At 45.9% G+C, this 16,426-nt stretch overlaps 3 protein-coding genes across 3 annotated transcripts in view; 1 reads left to right on the top strand and 2 right to left on the bottom strand.

Moving 5' to 3' along the window:
• Window positions 1–5,230, bottom strand: part of ksr2 (kinase suppressor of ras 2) — a 52,023-nt gene extending 46,793 nt beyond the window's left edge. Inside the window, exon 1 of the mRNA XM_047051999.1 lies at window positions 4,527–5,230. Coding sequence (XP_046907955.1) covers window positions 4,527–4,703 — 177 coding nt within the window. The 5' untranslated portion in view covers window positions 4,704–5,230. The remainder of the gene's footprint in view (window positions 1–4,526) is intronic.
• Window positions 5,231–6,327: 1,097 nt separating this feature from the next.
• On the top strand, window positions 6,328–12,107 carry rfc5 (replication factor C (activator 1) 5). The gene is made up of 11 exons (XM_047051998.1): window positions 6,328–6,485; window positions 7,006–7,070; window positions 7,264–7,400; window positions 7,540–7,619; window positions 8,228–8,301; window positions 8,819–8,978; window positions 9,159–9,240; window positions 9,474–9,603; window positions 9,831–9,908; window positions 11,075–11,129; window positions 11,556–12,107. Exons 1-11 carry the CDS (start codon window positions 6,439–6,441, stop codon window positions 11,653–11,655), a joined length of 1,008 nt encoding a protein of 335 aa, XP_046907954.1. The 5' UTR covers window positions 6,328–6,438; the 3' UTR covers window positions 11,656–12,107.
• A 48-nt stretch (window positions 12,108–12,155) lies between these two features.
• Window positions 12,156–15,976, bottom strand: wsb2 (WD repeat and SOCS box containing 2). Its single transcript, XM_047051997.1, has 9 exons — window positions 15,630–15,976; window positions 15,233–15,398; window positions 14,934–15,124; window positions 14,690–14,821; window positions 14,315–14,415; window positions 14,035–14,228; window positions 13,508–13,591; window positions 13,087–13,203; window positions 12,156–12,658 (listed from the first exon to the last, which is right to left on the bottom strand). Exons 1-9 carry the CDS (start codon window positions 15,667–15,669, stop codon window positions 12,463–12,465), a joined length of 1,221 nt encoding a protein of 406 aa, XP_046907953.1. The 5' UTR covers window positions 15,670–15,976; the 3' UTR covers window positions 12,156–12,462.
• Between the last annotated feature and the right edge of the window lie 450 nt (window positions 15,977–16,426).

The following is a 16,426-nucleotide window of genomic DNA, read 5'->3' as shown; positions in this document are numbered from 1 at the left end:
GATTATTGAGGGTGTTAGAGGTCAGTGGTCAGATTATTGAGGGTGTTAGAGGTCAGTGGTCAGATTATTGAGGGTGTTAGAGGTCAGTGGTCAGATTCTTGAGGGTGTTAGAGGTCAGTGGTCAGATTATTGAGGGTGTTAGAGGTCAGTGGTCAGATTATTGAGGGTGTTAGAGGTCAGTGGTCAGATTATTGAGGGTGTTAGAGGTCAGTGGTCAGATTATTGAGGGTGTTAGAGGTCAGTGGTCAGATTATTGAGGGTGTTAGAGGTCAGTGGTCAGATTATTGAGGGTGTTAGAGGTCAGTGGTCAGATTCTTGAGGGTGTTAGAGGTCAGTGGTCAGATTATTGAGGGTGTTAGAGGTCAGAGGTCAGACATCTGAGGGTGTCAGGGGAGCTCTTTCCGCTCACAACCGAGTCACATTCAAGTTACTGTCTGATATTCAGAAAAAAACATCTAACCCTAATGTGAACTCATATTCAGGATGGTAGGATTGGCAGGAAAGGGTTTGACTACTAACATCACACTAAGAAAACAATAGAACTGAGAAAGAAGCCAAGCAGTGGCAAGACTAACACTAACTAACACAGTAACTTAAAAAGAAAAAAGAAAAGCACGTGATAAGACAACCTTATTTCACAAGAGTAGCGCAACCTGTCCTCTCCATGTCCCATGGATACTAACATCCTGTAAAGAAAATTCAATAATATCCCTCCTGTTAGATTCCACAAATACATCAATAGGCCATTGCTTTCCTTGCAGTTACCGTGCGCTCATTTTGTACTCTGCACTTTTTCTGACCTACAATTTCCATTAACGTGCAATAACATCTATTTCCTCTTTCATTCATTAGTATTAACGTGACCTCGGTTATTGTGGTTTTTAGTAATTGTATGTTATATGAACATCTTCTATTGTGCTCGGTTTAGAAGCACCTTCTCTAAATAACTAGCAAATAGCTTTATGTATCGTAGCAAACCTGAGTCCTGTTTATGACCCTCAGATTAGCCAGAAGAGCATCTCCAATACACAGATGTCCTGAGGGTGAGGGGTAGGGTCTGTATGTGTGTGTGTGTGTGTGTGTGTGTGTGTGTGTGTGTGTGTGTGTGTGTGTGTGTGTGTGTGTGTGTGCGTGCGTGCGTGTGTGTGTGTGGGTGGGTGGATAGGAGAAACAGGAGTATTGTGTTGGCAGAAACGTGGTGTTGAACATTTGGCAAAACTCCAGGCCTATAATATAGACATACTGATGAAGACAATGAGATTGGACAGAAAGACATCACCTTGGTATTTTAGGTGAGTCCGTCTCATTAAGGGTTCTCGATTGAATACCAGGACAAGTTTCTGAATTCAAGGTGGTATGGATGGAAGCCATGTATGTTGAGAGTAAGGCTGTCTCAAACATGGCATTTTAGTTGCCTTTTTACTGCCATACAATTATACTACTTGTGATTAAAGATCTGTTGTACATTTTAGTTGGATCAACACCTGGTTAGCTTTGACCGCAATGTTTTTGTAACTAAATTGACAAATCGTCTTAGTGAAGCTTTTGGCTCTGTTTTTCCGTTTGGTTTAGGTCCCTAACGTGACATTACTGCTTCATAATGTTGTTAATTACAACGACAGCTAACGGAAAGTAGGATATGGGCAAATCCACTTCAAAAACACTTGGAACATTGCGATGTTTCACTTCACCTTCTGCCTCACATTTTGCCTAATTATTAGGCTGTAATTTCTACATTTACATAGCTTGTGCTAATAGTATTGTTTGGCACCTGATAAAATAACATAGGCCTACATAATATGGTTCAAGACAGTTAATTACTTGATAGAAAAAATAATACGCTTACTGTATGCTGGAATTATGCAACAAATGACAACTAATAGAAAAACACCAAATGTATAATATATAGGCTACATAGGCAATATTTAGCACAACATTCCTTTTATTTGGGTGAAAACATTATGATCAAAATGACTGCGATCAATTTCAATAACCAACCATTTAATAATTGAGACAGACCTAGTTAAGGGAAGGTGATACAGAATCTGCTTCCCTTCTGCAACTTTGGTTCTGACCAATTTCCTTCTTCAAGATGGCACGATTTACATAACCACAACAAGTAGGACTACGAGGCTATAGACAGGGCTAAGACTGTAGGGGCGGTGTCATTGGAGTATTTTGGGGATTCTTGCTCTGTATCCTCTGAATATTTGATCACGTCTGAGAGATCAACAGACTTCTACAACATGACGGTAAACAGTTCCCTTCAGGCCCCAACAATGATGTCATCCTGTCCTGTTCGAAGGGGTCTGTGTTAAAACAGGTGGAGCGACTGAAACTGCTAGACATTTGCAAATTGTCAGTGATGTTTATTTCACAAGAGCAAGATATGATGCCATTGACTAAAAATGGCGACAAACGTATGTGTGTTGCTATGTGTTTTTCGGTGTTTTTGCGTGTGCGTGTACACGGCCAAGCTGCCTCATGACACTGCTGGTGTCGTTGTTCAGCGACTTTGAGAACTTTGAAAAGCGCTATATAAATAAAATGTATTATTATTATTGTTGTTGAAAGGTCAATAAAGTAGATCTATTTCTAAACTGGTCCGTAACTGTCAAAGTAGAGTACCCCAAGACCTGGACTAAAACTACCAAAATAAACTGCCATGATCTATCCCATCACACTACAACCTTAGGCTCTATAATACACAAAACTACTGAACATAGTGGATCATTTAAATTGCCCTGCAGGCACTGACAGTAGGTGTATGAATCTTACCAACAGTCAGTTTGAATGTGGCTTAAGATGTCCTAGCCCCGTACACCGATGGTACTGAGCTACATGTCTCCCCAGTCAGGATGAGCAGTGGTGTTAAATCAAACATACCTCTGAAGTCCCAGCTTCAGGGCTGTGAGACACTGGTAACAGATACGGTAGGAGGTGCAAAAGTCTTTATTCTGTTTTAAGAAAAGGATTATTAACCGTCTGAACCTCAGCCTCAATGTCAATACAGTTTTTACCTAATCTTGACTTGATATGAGGGTGTTCTGAAGGGGTGACTTAATATATATTTAACACGTGAAAATGTGTATTTATTCCCACACAAAAAAACTGTTAGTGCTTTCTCTGGTCTCCACTTTGACATCCGAGTTCCTTCTTGCTCCTAGTTTGTTATCTTCTCTTTTCACGTAACAGTATATCGTACAGTTTCTCAGAGTCGTTGTGGATGGAGGGGGGCTTGAGTCAGCTGGGACTGGGTGTATAACCTCCACTGAGAGGAAAGGAGGTCACCAAGGCAGCGTCACATCTCTAAGTATGTTTCTATCCTGCTCCTGTCAATGGGCATATCGAACAGGTGGCATTTAAACCTCTGACTTGCTGCACGAGAGAGCTATAACAAACTGATGGCAAAGTTCAGAGGAAAATAAATTATGATACACGGCCCTGTTGGAAGGTCTCACAGCCACTAACAGCAGGTTTTTCCCGACCATTAAAAGAACAATTTCAGTGTCTCAGAAAAAGTGGAAATTGTGCAAAATAAAACGACAACAGGATATAATCAACTGCCATATTCCGATATTGATATAATTGACATAAAGAGTAATTTTAGAAATAAATTCTTGACATAAGCCAGGAACTGTACATTTAGAGTATGTATTAGGCCACAATGACGACTCAGGGGTTGTTGGTACACAAAAAATAACAAATTAGGCCTATGAGATGACCACTCTATTAAGGAATGAGTTTCATGACTGACAACGAAAGAGGCATAATGGTATTTCAGTCAGTCAGACAGACTAACGTCAACCTCATAAAAGACACGTTTCCTGCATTACTAATAAATTGTTTTCTTCACTCGGTGAAGTCATCAGGTGGGCTGAGGCCTACAGTAAATGTATGTCTCCATTTAAAACCAACCGGCTGTGGTCAAGCAGGGAGTTGCTGGCTTATAATTCTACAAATGCGTAGAAACAGCAGTGTTTAATTTATTTTTGTAGCAACAAATCTGTCGGCAATGTGTTTTGATAGGCTATCACAGCCCCCAATATAAGGATATCATGGCCATTACATAACGCAATTTACGGAATTCCCTGTGGGCCAATTAAACGGATCACAATATTTTGAAGCAATTTCGCTAATACACACTTGTGTATAGCCTACTAGTTGCCGTGCCGTTGACAGACGCGCAGGGAGAGTAATGAATCGTAAACAAAGAGTGTGTAGGCCTCGGCGTTTAAAGGGAGAATTGTGATGGAGAAGAATGGTTGATCCACCTTCTCTACACCACCTGCAGAATGCGCAAGCTCTCTGCAGCTCGCTGCAGCTTCTGCTGCTAGATTTATTACCCTGAACCAAACAGATAGCTGTTCAACACTAAGTCTACAACCTTATTGCAGTAATATAGATAGACAACCATCTCACAGCCCAACCACTTAATACTGTGCACATTGACATGTGGCATAAATAGCCTAGTAGCCTACATGTCATACTGATTTGGGTTGTAACTGTGTGTCATTTGCGCTTACCTCCAACGTCCGTATTTCTTTCTGTGTCAAGTCGTTGGATGTGGCACATTTGGTTCGTAACCCCTCCAAACTGGAGATACTAATGTCTATCATGTTCTGCACCAACTCGCACTGTTGCAAGGCTTTTTCCAAACTAAGATGCTGCTCTTCGCTTTTTGTCATATTCTCTTCGTCCATAGTTTGCCCTCAGTGGTCGTTAATTTTTTATCTGCACTTACAAAAATTCTACACCGAACCTAAAAGTGGAAAACCCCATCAGATAGAAGAAGCTGCAAAATGCCAACCAAGGTGTGATGACATATTGTAGTATGAAGGGTTTATATACGAGACTTGAGATGTGTGAGACGAATCCATTGCAGCAGTCCTCGTATTTCCTGGTGTTTCATCAAGGTGTCTCTGATTGAGTGTTGATGCTGAGACGATATCACACACACTATGAAGATGCACAGGCAGACACACAAATCTGAGCAGAGCGCTTGAATTAGCTCAATCCAGTTAGCGGTTGTTCATTTTGAAAAGATGTAACAAGCTGTTCAACGCTTCGTCACCAACGGATCGCTTGTTAGCGAGCGACGCATTGTCATTTTAAAGGTGATATGTGATCTGGGCGCAGGTACTCCCCGTCTCCTGAGCTGGCAGCTGCATCCAGGTTCGCTCCAACCACACCGACATGTTTCCTGTCAATCAAATCCACAGCAGCAGCACCGCACGGTCGAGGGGAACAGGAGGAGAGGCACCACCGAGATGCTGAGTGAGATCTCGCGAGATGCGTATCAGTGCGGCGATTGAAAATGCGTGCTTTTTTTTGCTGTTGTCGAACCTGAACCCTTGTTATGAGCAGCAATCCAGAACTCACATGCCAGTTTCCCATACAACATCGAATGAAATATATTTTCAGATGTAAATTATAGGAGGCTACTATTTTTTGGGGTCGTCTAGGGTAGGGTATTGTCTAGGCTACTTTACGATACATTATTTAACCTGACACAGACAATTTCAGCTAGTCTCTCTTTCTCTCTCACACACACATGCTTCATGCCACTTGAGCACACACTTCAGACAAACTGTACTGCGGGTTTTCATTGGTTAACTCGTGTTCAGATGGACGAGAACGCCCTACAACTTTACCTGAGTTATGCCTTGTGACAGTTTGTGCTCTTTTGTTGGTGGGCGGGAGGTAAACAAATAGCGGGCATCCAGGGCAGTACACGAGCGTGTCACCTTCAATGAGCCCGCTGGTCACTGGTCTAACATTTTTCTGACATTTCCTTAGTGTCACCTGCAGAGATATCAACCAGCATTGTGTCTAGCTGAGTTGAAAAGGCTCGTTTGTTTCGGTCCTACGCAGCCCTAACGGGTCACACCTTTTCTCACAGCCTTAACCGGTCTTGTCTGGAATCGTTATCATTAAAGACTTGAATTCCTTTTTTTCTTTTAAGCCCTTATATTTTGTAGTACTGCCACTACTAGACTTCGACTACAACCACTAATAGCTATCCATATATAGATATTATTGTATCTTTTCAGAATTTAATGCTGTTCCATATTCCCATGCTGTTTTGACCATTTATGTCAAATATTTATTAAGTTGGTTATAGGTTATAAGCACTGATCAGTGTCAGTGTGCATCTGTGATGCCCTCTGACATTTGGTGGCAAAAAAGGGCTTTTTGTGTTCAATGTATTTGTAACGTCAATGTTGAGCCTCGATTTCATTTGGCGCGTTAAATAATATATGCAATTCTCCCTAGCCGAAGCCGTTCCTTATTGGACGTAGACAGATTTGGCTCTGACGTATCACGCACACGTTGAAGAACAACGCGCCAAGGCATTTTAGATAGAGCTCCAAAACATTGTCAACTCTTCGTTTATCTTAACTTGCATTTGGTTTGATAAAATTTAACATAATTCACATGGCATCGACAAGCAGAACACCATTGCAGTCCAGAAATTTGCCATGGTGAGTTGATGGTCAAACCAGGCTAGCTTAGCAGTGTCAAGAGCGAAGTTTTCCTAGTAAACTATACTAGATAGATGGCTTATGTTACGATGTGGGGATAGGCCAAACTGATAAGCTAATATTGGATATTAAGTATATTTTTATGTTACACATGACCTTATCAAGTTTGTAGATACTAGCATTGTGGTGTTTTAATTGTATGTACACAGTTACCTACGGTTCATATTCTGTTAAATGTTCCAATTTAGGAATTTAGAAGAGGACGGCTGCTACTGACAGTATTAGTAGTACTGTAGCGATATCTATATTTTCTCTAGTACGTTAGCTTGATATCTTAGCTTGATACCTTGCTTGCTAGTTAAGCGTCCTTATTTCTTGTAATTCCTTGGCTATTAACATTTTGTGTTGACATTTAGGTAACAGTAAAGGGGTTGACTGGTTGTTTAATGCATTTTTTTGTGTTTGTCAACATCTGTCAGGTATTTAAAAACACTGTAAAGATGTCACTGTCTCATTGCAGGGTTGAGAAATACAGACCGCAAACTCTCGATGACTTGATCTCTCACAAGGACATTTTAAGCACCAGTAAGTGCAGGACATATGTGTATAATTCATCTGCTTGAATAATTCTCCGTTTCAGGACGAGTTTTTCTCAAGTGTAGTTTAAAATTGCTGAAATATTTGACAACCAACTGATTTAAGTCCAAACAGCCTTTGACAACTACCTTGCCCTCAATAGAACAACTTCGAATTTAAACATGCCCCCCCCCCCCCCCAGTCCAGAAGTTCATTAGTGAAGAGAAGCTTCCACACCTCCTCTTCTACGGACCTCCAGGGACAGGCAAGACCTCCACCATCCTGGCCTGTGCCAGGCAGCTCTACAGGGAGAAGGAGTTCAACTCCATGGTTCTGGAGGTAAGCAGAGACACGTTCACGTTCAATAGAGCTGAGTGGAACTCGATTGTTTCCCGGAGGGGGCTGGGGCGGGGGTGTTGACAGAAGTAACGCCATCTGGTAAGGTGAGCAGGCGTTCACGATGCTGGTCTCCCTCCAGCTGAACGCGTCCGACGACAGAGGGATCGACGTGGTGCGAGGCCCCATCCTCAGCTTCGCCAGCACCAGGACCATATTCAAGTGAGCCCCCGACCACACACAATAACGGATCCAACGCGTAGTACGTACGCCACACCATATTGCGTGTCCCAGTTGCCCGTGAAATACCTTTGACAAACACCTCTCATGTTTTACTGCTCAAATGCAACTACTCGTAAGTCGTAAGAGCACTAGACGGGACATTCTTAGTTGGTCGACAGTTTTGAAACTGCATGTTTATTCAGCTTCCCTTTTTTTTTTTAAGTACGTTGCCATGGGTTGCCAGTGCAGTCCTCCCTACAGTGTAGTCCTCCCTACAGTGTAGTCCTCCCTACAGTGTAGTCCTCCCTACAGTGTAGTCCTCCCTACAGTGCAGTCCTCCCTACAGTGTAGTCCTCCCTACAGTGCAGTCCTCCCTACAGTGTAGTCCTCCCTACAGTGTAGTCCTCCCTACAGTGTAGTCCTCCCTGCAGTGCAGTCCTCCCTACAGTGCAGTCCTCCCTACAGTGCAGTCCTCCCTACAGTGCAGTCCTCCCTACAGTGTAGTCCTCCCTACAGTGTAGTCCTCCCTACAGTGCAGTCCTCCCTACAGTGTACGGTCAATAGACTGCAGCCCTGGCCTGCTCAGTGATGCGTGTTCCCATTCCCAGGAGGGGCTTCAAGTTGGTGATACTGGACGAGGCGGATGCCATGACCCAGGACGCCCAGAATGCATTGCGGCGAGGTAACCATCTGCTGGTCCGGAGCGGGCGCGCTCGCCGCCAAATGGGCAGCTGAGCAGATGGCCTGTTGGCTGCGTCTGAGTGGCAGAGCGCTCCCGGCCAACGGGAGAAAGGAGAGGAGGCAGAGAGGAGCCATGCACCGCTATCACACCCCCCCATGTGGTTATGGCCCACGATTACAGGGTTATCACCCCCCATGTGGTTATGGCCCATGAACACATGATTATATGGTTATCAGACACTACCACACGGTTATGACACATGGTTATTACATTGCAACGTGTTTAGTATCACATGGTTATTGCACCTGTCGATTGTTGTAGTACCTACTGTAAGAGAAAGTTAACAATGTCTTACCTACACAGAGTTAATTACTGTTCTCCCCTTCCTCGTCCTCTATCTCATTTCATTCTCCCTCTCCTCTTTTCTCTCTCTCGCTCTCTCCCTCAATCTCTCTGTATATATATATATATATATTTCTCTACCTCTCTCTCTTTACCTCTCTCCCTCCGGTCGCAGTCATTGAGAAGTTCACGGAGAACGTGCGTTTCTGTCTGATCTGTAACTACCTGTCTAAGATCATCCCAGCGCTGCAGTCTCGCTGCACCCGGTTCCGCTTCGGCCCGCTGTCCCAAGAACAGATGATCCCTCGCCTCCAGTACGTCATCCAGCAGGAGAGGTGTGTGTGTGTCTACTGTCCTCCATTACCTGTTGGTAGTTTTGCTGAACTCATTGGATTAACCCATGTGAATGTCTGGGGTTAGGACTTGCTTACAAACGCATGCATAACCACATACAAACACATATATGTGTAGCTTAACCCTGTTTGGCCCTTGGGTCCACGGTGACATGTGTGCAGCATCGACATCACGGATGACGGTATGAAGGCGGTGGTGTCGCTGTCGTCGGGGGACATGAGGAGATCCCTGAACATCCTGCAGGTAGGACCAGGAACTCTGTCACTCTGTTTCTGGAAACTTCCAAACAGACCCTGCGAACAAACACTTCCTCGTTTCGATTTCTTCCCCTTTCATCCAACTTTCCCTTTGTGCTATGGGGAAGTACTGCTCAACGTCTAGCATGATGATAACAGAAATATGAACCATCACAGACATAACCATTCGTTGTCAGAAGGACCGTCCTAACGATCCTGGCCTTCTGATTCGTCCCCCAGAGCACCAATATGGCCTATGGGAAGGTGTGTGGAGACACGGTGTACACTTGCACCGGCCACCCCCTCCCCTCGGACATCGCCAATATCCTGGACTGGGCCCTCAACAAGGACTTCACCACAGCCTACAATCGTATCCTCTCTGCTGGGTTCGACCCCTGCTGGGGCATCCTGGAGGCATCACAGACTAGCCTGGGAGTGGGGTGACTAGCCAGGGTCGAGATGATGAGGATGACTCTAGAGTGGAGATGGATGGATGGTTGGGTGGGTGGAAGGACAGTAGGAAAGAAGGAAAATGCTGTCGCCGGGTGAGGCGACAGCGGGGGCGTGGATTGACATCCTTAGCTGCTCCCTGTTCAGAGATCCTCCAGCTGAAGACTCTGAAAGGTCTGGCCCTCCAGGACATCCTGACCGAGGTTCACCTGCTGGTCCACAGAGGTGAGTACACCACCTGCTGCCTGGTCACCTGCTCCACACGCAGTCTGCTGGTCACGCACACATACACACAGTCTGCTGGTCACGCACACATACACACTGTCCCACTGTCCCAGAAACAGACAGTGCTGGTCTCCCACTGTCCCAGAAACACACAGACTGCTGGTCTCCCACTGTCCCAGAAACACAAAGACTGCTGGTCTCCCACTGTCCCAGAAACACACAGACTGCTGGTCTCCCATTGTCCCAGAAACACACAGACTGCTGGTCTCCCACTGTCCCGGAAACACACAGACTGCTGGTCTCCCACTGTCCCGGAAACACACAGACTGCTGGTCTCCCACTGTCCCAGAAACACACAGACTGCTGGTCTCCCACTGTCCCAGAAACAGACAGACTGCTGGTAACGCACAGTCACAGACATGGGAGACAGCGTCCGTTCGGTAATGGAGGAAGTACCATTACTTCTCACCATCAGAACCAGAACTCCACCTGCACCCCTGTTAAAACGACACTTTTACCACTTGACCTCTCTACCTCCACACTCTTCCACGCCTCCACCCCTCCTCCACTCCCGTTGTCCACTCCACCATCTCTACACCCTTCCACTCCTCCATCTCTCCACCCAATCCACTCCACTCCTCCCCCACGTCTCTCCACTCCTCCACCCCTCGCACTCCTCCTCCTCCTACACCCCTTTTCTCCCTCCAGCCCTCGACCCCTCCACTCCTCCATCTTTCCACTCCTCTCCTCCATTATGGCTACAGGCCTGTTTTCTGGAGGTGGTGCAGCCATCTGAATACTGACTCGACATGTTTTTCCTGCTACGGTTTCCCGGGAGACCCCTTGTGGTTGCCATGGCTACCGGTGTTCTCATTGTAGGGGGAATCGTTAGCTGGGCGCTGGAGGGAGGGAGGGAGGGAGGGAGAGGCAGGCTTGGCTACCCGCGAGTTTGGCTGCAGAAAGATGCGGACACGTTTGTTTTTAATGTGCATCTTTTTTGTTTTCTTTCTGTCATATATGCCACTTCACTTCTTTTTGGAAATGTTTTATTCCCAGTAGAAGAGCACTCTGTGACACATCTCATTGGGCTGCATGACTTGATGTTTTCTGGATGGATTTGTGTTTTGTTGCAGCATTAATAATTGAGTGAGTTTGTTTTCTTTCAGTGGACTTCCCCCCTGCCATCCGGATAGGCCTGCTGATCAAACTGGCTGACATTGAGTAAGTGGGCATAACGAGGGAGTTAAACATAAACACTAACGACAATGGAGGGTCCCTCGGCCTCCAATCCCTATAGATCTAAGGGGAAAACATAAAATCCTTGATTGTTTTTGTAGATAGTTTATAAAGGTGTGTGTCGACACGTTGCTCTCAATATTACTCTTTTTTTTTTTTCCTTCAAATTCTTACTTTATAAAATGTGCTGCTAATACGTATAGTAGCTCATGTAAGTTTGGCCATAACAGTATTTGTCATAGGTTTAGATTATTATTTGGGTTGGATAGGCTACAAGGGATTTTCAAGAGGAGCAAGACCCAGTCGTCCCAATGGACTGTAGCTGTACAAAATGAATTTAGAAAGAAAATGGCAAAGAAACTTCAAAAAGCCATCATCCATCCTGAGCTGTGCTCCTGCTGTGCTCCTCAGGTACCGGCTAGCCTCGGGCACCAGTGAGAAGATCCAGCTCAGCAGCCTGGTGGCTGCCTTCCAGGCGGTCAGGGACCTGGTGGTGAGCGAGGCCTACTAGAACCCCTGCTGCCCGGGAGGGGGACAACAGCGGGCCTTCCGCTGCATCCTGGGACATGGAGTCTTGACTCCCTCCAAACACATCCTTCCTTACTCCTATCGGAAACCGGTTCTAATGCGACGTAAGTGCTGACAGCTGTATAGACGGGCACATGTTCAGGCATGTTGCATCTGAGGAAGGGGGTGGGGGTGGGAATAAGAAGTATTCTGGAGATGATTCTAGAAAAGCTGCTGCCTAGCTCAAAGATGTGTTGATGTTAGGGTGCTGCCCAACAGGGGGCGCTGTAGTTGAGGGATAATCTGTGTCATGAAGTCGTCAGATTGACAATTTAGGGACAGAAACAAGATGAGATACACAGAAAAATGTATATGAATATCCCTTCTTCAGATCTGGGTCTGGGTCTTTTTGTTTTTTACATTTATGTTGAAATAAAATATTGTTTTGGTAGGCCAGTATTTTGTGGTTCATTACAACACAGATGCACACGTCTACCACGCACACAATATTATAAATAACTTTATTCTTTTTTTGGTCCTATAATCTCTGTAGTTTTACTAGATACTCTGTAGTTAGATTTACACAATAAATATAAAATCTGAACATATAAAATCTCAAACAAAAAATAGAATTCTCTGAAATACAATCAATAGCAGTGCAGAAATCCAGCTTTACATTCTCACGCCTGACCCTGTTAAGTCACATCATTAGAGACTCCTCCCTGACAATTAAAACATAATAAATCACAAAATGTACACATCCGACTAGCCTGGGCAACGTCTGCCTCTCGAGAATACAGGTTCTTCCTGCTCAGGAGTCCCAGATGGGCTCGTTGAAGACGTTGGGAATGTTCCGGTAGGTGAGGTAATCGAGGATCCTGCGTGGAATGGGCAGTGCCTGTACCTGCTGTGTAGAGATGGAGAGGCGCAGGGCAGAGCGGCAGAGATGGACCAGGCTGGGTACTTTGAGCGGAACCTTCCAGAACCTCACGTGGCCATCCCGGGTCCTGTAACAACACAGGCTTGTGAGGGTTCCCTTTACAGAAGACCAGTAGGTGTCCAGTAGGTGCTCTCTGAGAGTAAAAAACATACTTTTTGGATTCTCTTCAATGGGGCTGCAACTTTAATCCTGGAGAGCTAGCCTCATTGTGACAAACCGGATTTATCTTAGGTTTAGGAACCATTTAGGTTTCAGGTTACATTAATGAAATGGTTCTAAGATAAATCCGGTTAGTCACAATGAGGGTTGGATAAAAGGTTGGGCAGAAACCTTGCTCTGAGGAGGATGTACTTGTAAAAGCTGCAAAGACGGAGCACAAGTTCGACCTGTCCAAACTACGACAGACCAACAACGACCTCACAGACTACAATATCGCTGGATGCATTCTGGAGACTCATCCTACGGAGGAGGGACGCAATCCAAGACAACATTTACCCCATGGCGACGACCCCTCCTTGTGGGTGGAAGCTGCAGCACAGTCCGTTGGTGGCGTGTTGCCCCTTGGTGTTCAGCAGCATGTCCTCCTGGCCCAGCTCCCAGACGCACACCGCCCTGAAACCAGAAGAGCGGCCAGTCAACAGGGACACGGCGCTGAACGCTCCTGGGCGGAGGGGCCCCGACGTCTACATTTACATTTAGTCATTTAGCAGACGCTCTTATCCAGAGCGACTTACAGTAAGCACAGGGACATTCCCCCCGAGGCAAGTAGGGTGACGTGCCGTGCCCAAGGACACAACGTCATTTGACACGGCCGGGAATCGAACTGGCGACCTTCAGATTACTAGCCCGACTCCCTCACCGCTCAGCCACCTGACTCCCCACCGTCAACAAGGTGCCAGGCAGGCGGACGTCTCACCTGTCGGTGACGACAGCCAGGTGCAGGCCGTCGGGGGAAAACTGCAGAGCGGAGATCTGGTTCTGCCCGTGGATGCAGTCGTCCCTGCGGACAAACACGAGCGGGAGCTAGCTTAGCGCTGGAGGTTAAACCGTGACGTGGCTACCGTCGCCGTATTACGGTGGAGGTAAACGACAGTGTGACTGCACTGTGAGGACGCAGTGTTGTTAGTGTTACAGTGTAGTGTTACAGTGTAGTGTTACAGTGGAGTGTTGTTCAACAGTCGAACAGTGCGGTGTTGTTAGTGTTACAGTGTAGTGTTGTTCCACAGTACGACTGCAGTGTTGTTAGTGTTACAGTGTAGTGTTGTCCCACAGTAGGACAGTGCGGTGTTGTTAGTGTTACAGTGTAGTGTTGTTCCACAGTACGACTGCAGTGTTGTTAGTGTTACAGTGTAGTGTTGTCCCACAGTAGGACAGTGCGGTGTTGTTAGTGCTACAGTGTAGTGTTGTCCCGCAGTAGGACTGCGCGGTGTGCGCTGCGCGTACACCAGCGAGGCCAGCTTCTCTCCGGTGTAGGGGTCCCACAGGTCGATCCACCAGCTGGCGCCTCCGAAGGCCGCGGTGGCGAGCAGCGCCCCGTCCGGGGAGAAGTCGCACGACACGAGCAGGAAGAAGGTCTTGAAGAAGACACTGAGAGTCCTGATGAAAGTGTAGGACCTGAGGCTCCACAGGCACACCATCTGGGGGGGGGGGGGGGGGGGGGGGAGAACGTTAAGAGCGGCTCTGGTTCACACTGATTGCTGGCGTGTCCAGGCATGCGGCTTACCCTGTCAAACCTGCCGACGGATGCGATCATGCTGCAGTCAGGTGACACACAGCAGCTGCTGATCCAGTCTTTGTGTCCAGAGAGGACGTGGGCCTTCTTACCTGAGTGACGAGGAGGAGAAGAGCATTTCTAGGTGACGATGTAGTCAAAATGGGTTTACTTTGCATGAGCTTTGAACTGAAGCAATGTACCGGGGATGGGGGGGATTTTAACCTGCAACTTCTTGCTACCACTGAGCTCAACCCACCCAGGATGCACCAGGAGAAACACACTCATTTGTCAAGCGTTGGCGATGACAGACTTGATTTGCCGAAAAACGTCAATATTATCCATGCCTCATAGCGTAAAATATAAAAGGACAGAGCGATGAATAACCTTTGTGGTTTAGATCCCATATCCTTAGGGTTTTGTCTCGTGAGGAAGAAATTAGGGTCAGCTTTCCGTTGGGAGGGAACACCAGCTCTCTGGCTATGCCATCATGGCCTTTGAGGTCATAGAGATGGCGACCTGGAAACGAAACCCAAGACTTAATACAATATTTTTTGTATTCACGTACTCACGCAGTATGGATGTTCTATTTATTATCATCAGCGTTCTCAATTACATAACTGCATCTTACCAGTTGCAACGCTCCAAATCATGATCACCCCGTTATCCAAACCTGTGGCCAGGAGCAGGCTGGACGGCCTCTCATTGGGCACTGCATTAGCCTTTGATGACGCCGCCCTGGGTGGGCGTGGTCCAAAGGCGAGCCCCCAAACTGTTTGGCCACAGGTGATTTTTTTGTCTGGTCTGTCCTGGCCTTTTTTGCTGAAATACGACGTCCATTGACATTCCAATTAGGACACGTAGCAATGCTCAGAAACGTAATGTACTGTATGTATTTGGCATATATTTGTTCATAAATAGTCTACATACCCGGCGTCAATGGGCCACGCAACCAGCCATACGATGCCGTGTCCCATAGACCAGGCAAACCACTCGCCGTCTGGGGAGAAGTCAACGCTCCACGTCTCGCAGCCCGCACGCCCGTTCAGGGATGGTGCATGCGCTGACCTTAGCTCCATTAACAACTCTTCTGGCGCTGCGGGGAGAGGAAAATTAGGAAACGATTAAATTTAAAGTGTGATGGGATTGGATTAAAAGAGGATGAAAACGCGCCATTAACGTGAAACAGGAGTTGAGCATTTGAGGACAGCAAAAAATGCGTTTCCCCATACACCATGGTTTACCATACAAATACACTAGATCGTTAGATTTCTAATGTTGGCCTTTAATAGAATTCAAACCATTTCAACATGAAAATGTGACTTACATGTAGGACGTTGCTCAATCTTTTCCTCCGACGAACACATTATTGCTGTTGACAGCAGTTTATTACATTCTTTATTAGTACGGTTCACTTCCTACTTCTTACTGTTCGATCCGAGTAAGGAGTTGCTCCGAAGAGGATAAGCCTTCTATGCTACGAAAAAAAACAAGTCGTTTTGACTGTATATCTTTATACAATAGAAGAAAGCGAGAGCATCCCCCTACCACTTACAAGACTGAACCCGAATTGAGGTTACATTCGTATGTTACGATGGAAAATATGTCAAATGCGAAAAATGCTGCTGGTTTCCTGGAAAAGACGTCTAACCCTAAAAGTCGTTCCAATTGGCTCCCTTGACGCACGTGCTCTTGTTTTCTATTGCAGTACGTTCTCTGTTCTGACGTCCCTTGACCTGAGAATAAAGGTTTGTGATGTTTTGTCCCCGTGTTCTGCCCTTTCTCTGGTAAACATGTGGCGTTTTTTGTAAACCCTGATCTAATGAACTTCACCCGCTCAAACAAAAACATAAAACTTAAATCAAGAATTAATCTTTTGGGGATTTCCCAATACACTATGCATTTTGCATAGGAAGTCTTACATTAATTCGCACCACTATCTGATCATAAGTTGATAACAATTCAACTGGGCAGACAGAAGGACACTCCACTATTACGAGGTTATTGGAAGATGAATAATAACTTACTAAAATATGAAAACTGTAACAATATTGTTAAATATTTGATAACTGAATTATTCTCAGACTTAGGTGAGGGATGTAAACAAAAATGGGAGTTCTTTAA

This window comes from Hypomesus transpacificus, unplaced genomic scaffold (genome assembly GCF_021917145.1).
Source record: "Hypomesus transpacificus isolate Combined female unplaced genomic scaffold, fHypTra1 scaffold_192, whole genome shotgun sequence".
Classification (NCBI taxonomy): domain Eukaryota; kingdom Metazoa; phylum Chordata; class Actinopteri; order Osmeriformes; family Osmeridae; genus Hypomesus; species Hypomesus transpacificus.
The sequence above is the reverse complement of the archived record's forward strand: the minus strand, read 5'-3'. Positions and strand labels throughout refer to the sequence as shown.

Coding starts and splice junctions, on each gene's coding strand:
- rfc5 (XM_047051998.1), top strand. CDS start 6,439: ATGGCATCGACAAGCAGAACACCATTGCAGTCCAGAAATTTGCCATG. Junction 7,620..8,227: donor AGCACCAGGACCATATTCAA/GTGAGCCCCCGA, acceptor TCCCATTCCCAG/GAGGGGCTTCAAGTTGGTGA. Junction 8,302..8,818: donor CCAGAATGCATTGCGGCGAG/GTAACCATCTGC, acceptor CTCCGGTCGCAG/TCATTGAGAAGTTCACGGAG.
- wsb2 (XM_047051997.1), bottom strand. CDS start 15,669: ATGTGTTCGTCGGAGGAAAAGATTGAGCAACGTCCTACAT. Junction 15,125..15,232: donor GCGTGGCCCATTGACGCCGG/GTATGTAGACTA, acceptor GTCGTATTTCAG/CAAAAAAGGCCAGGACAGAC. Junction 13,592..14,034: donor GAGAAGCTGGCCTCGCTGGT/GTACGCGCAGCG, acceptor GTTTGTCCGCAG/GGACGACTGCATCCACGGGC.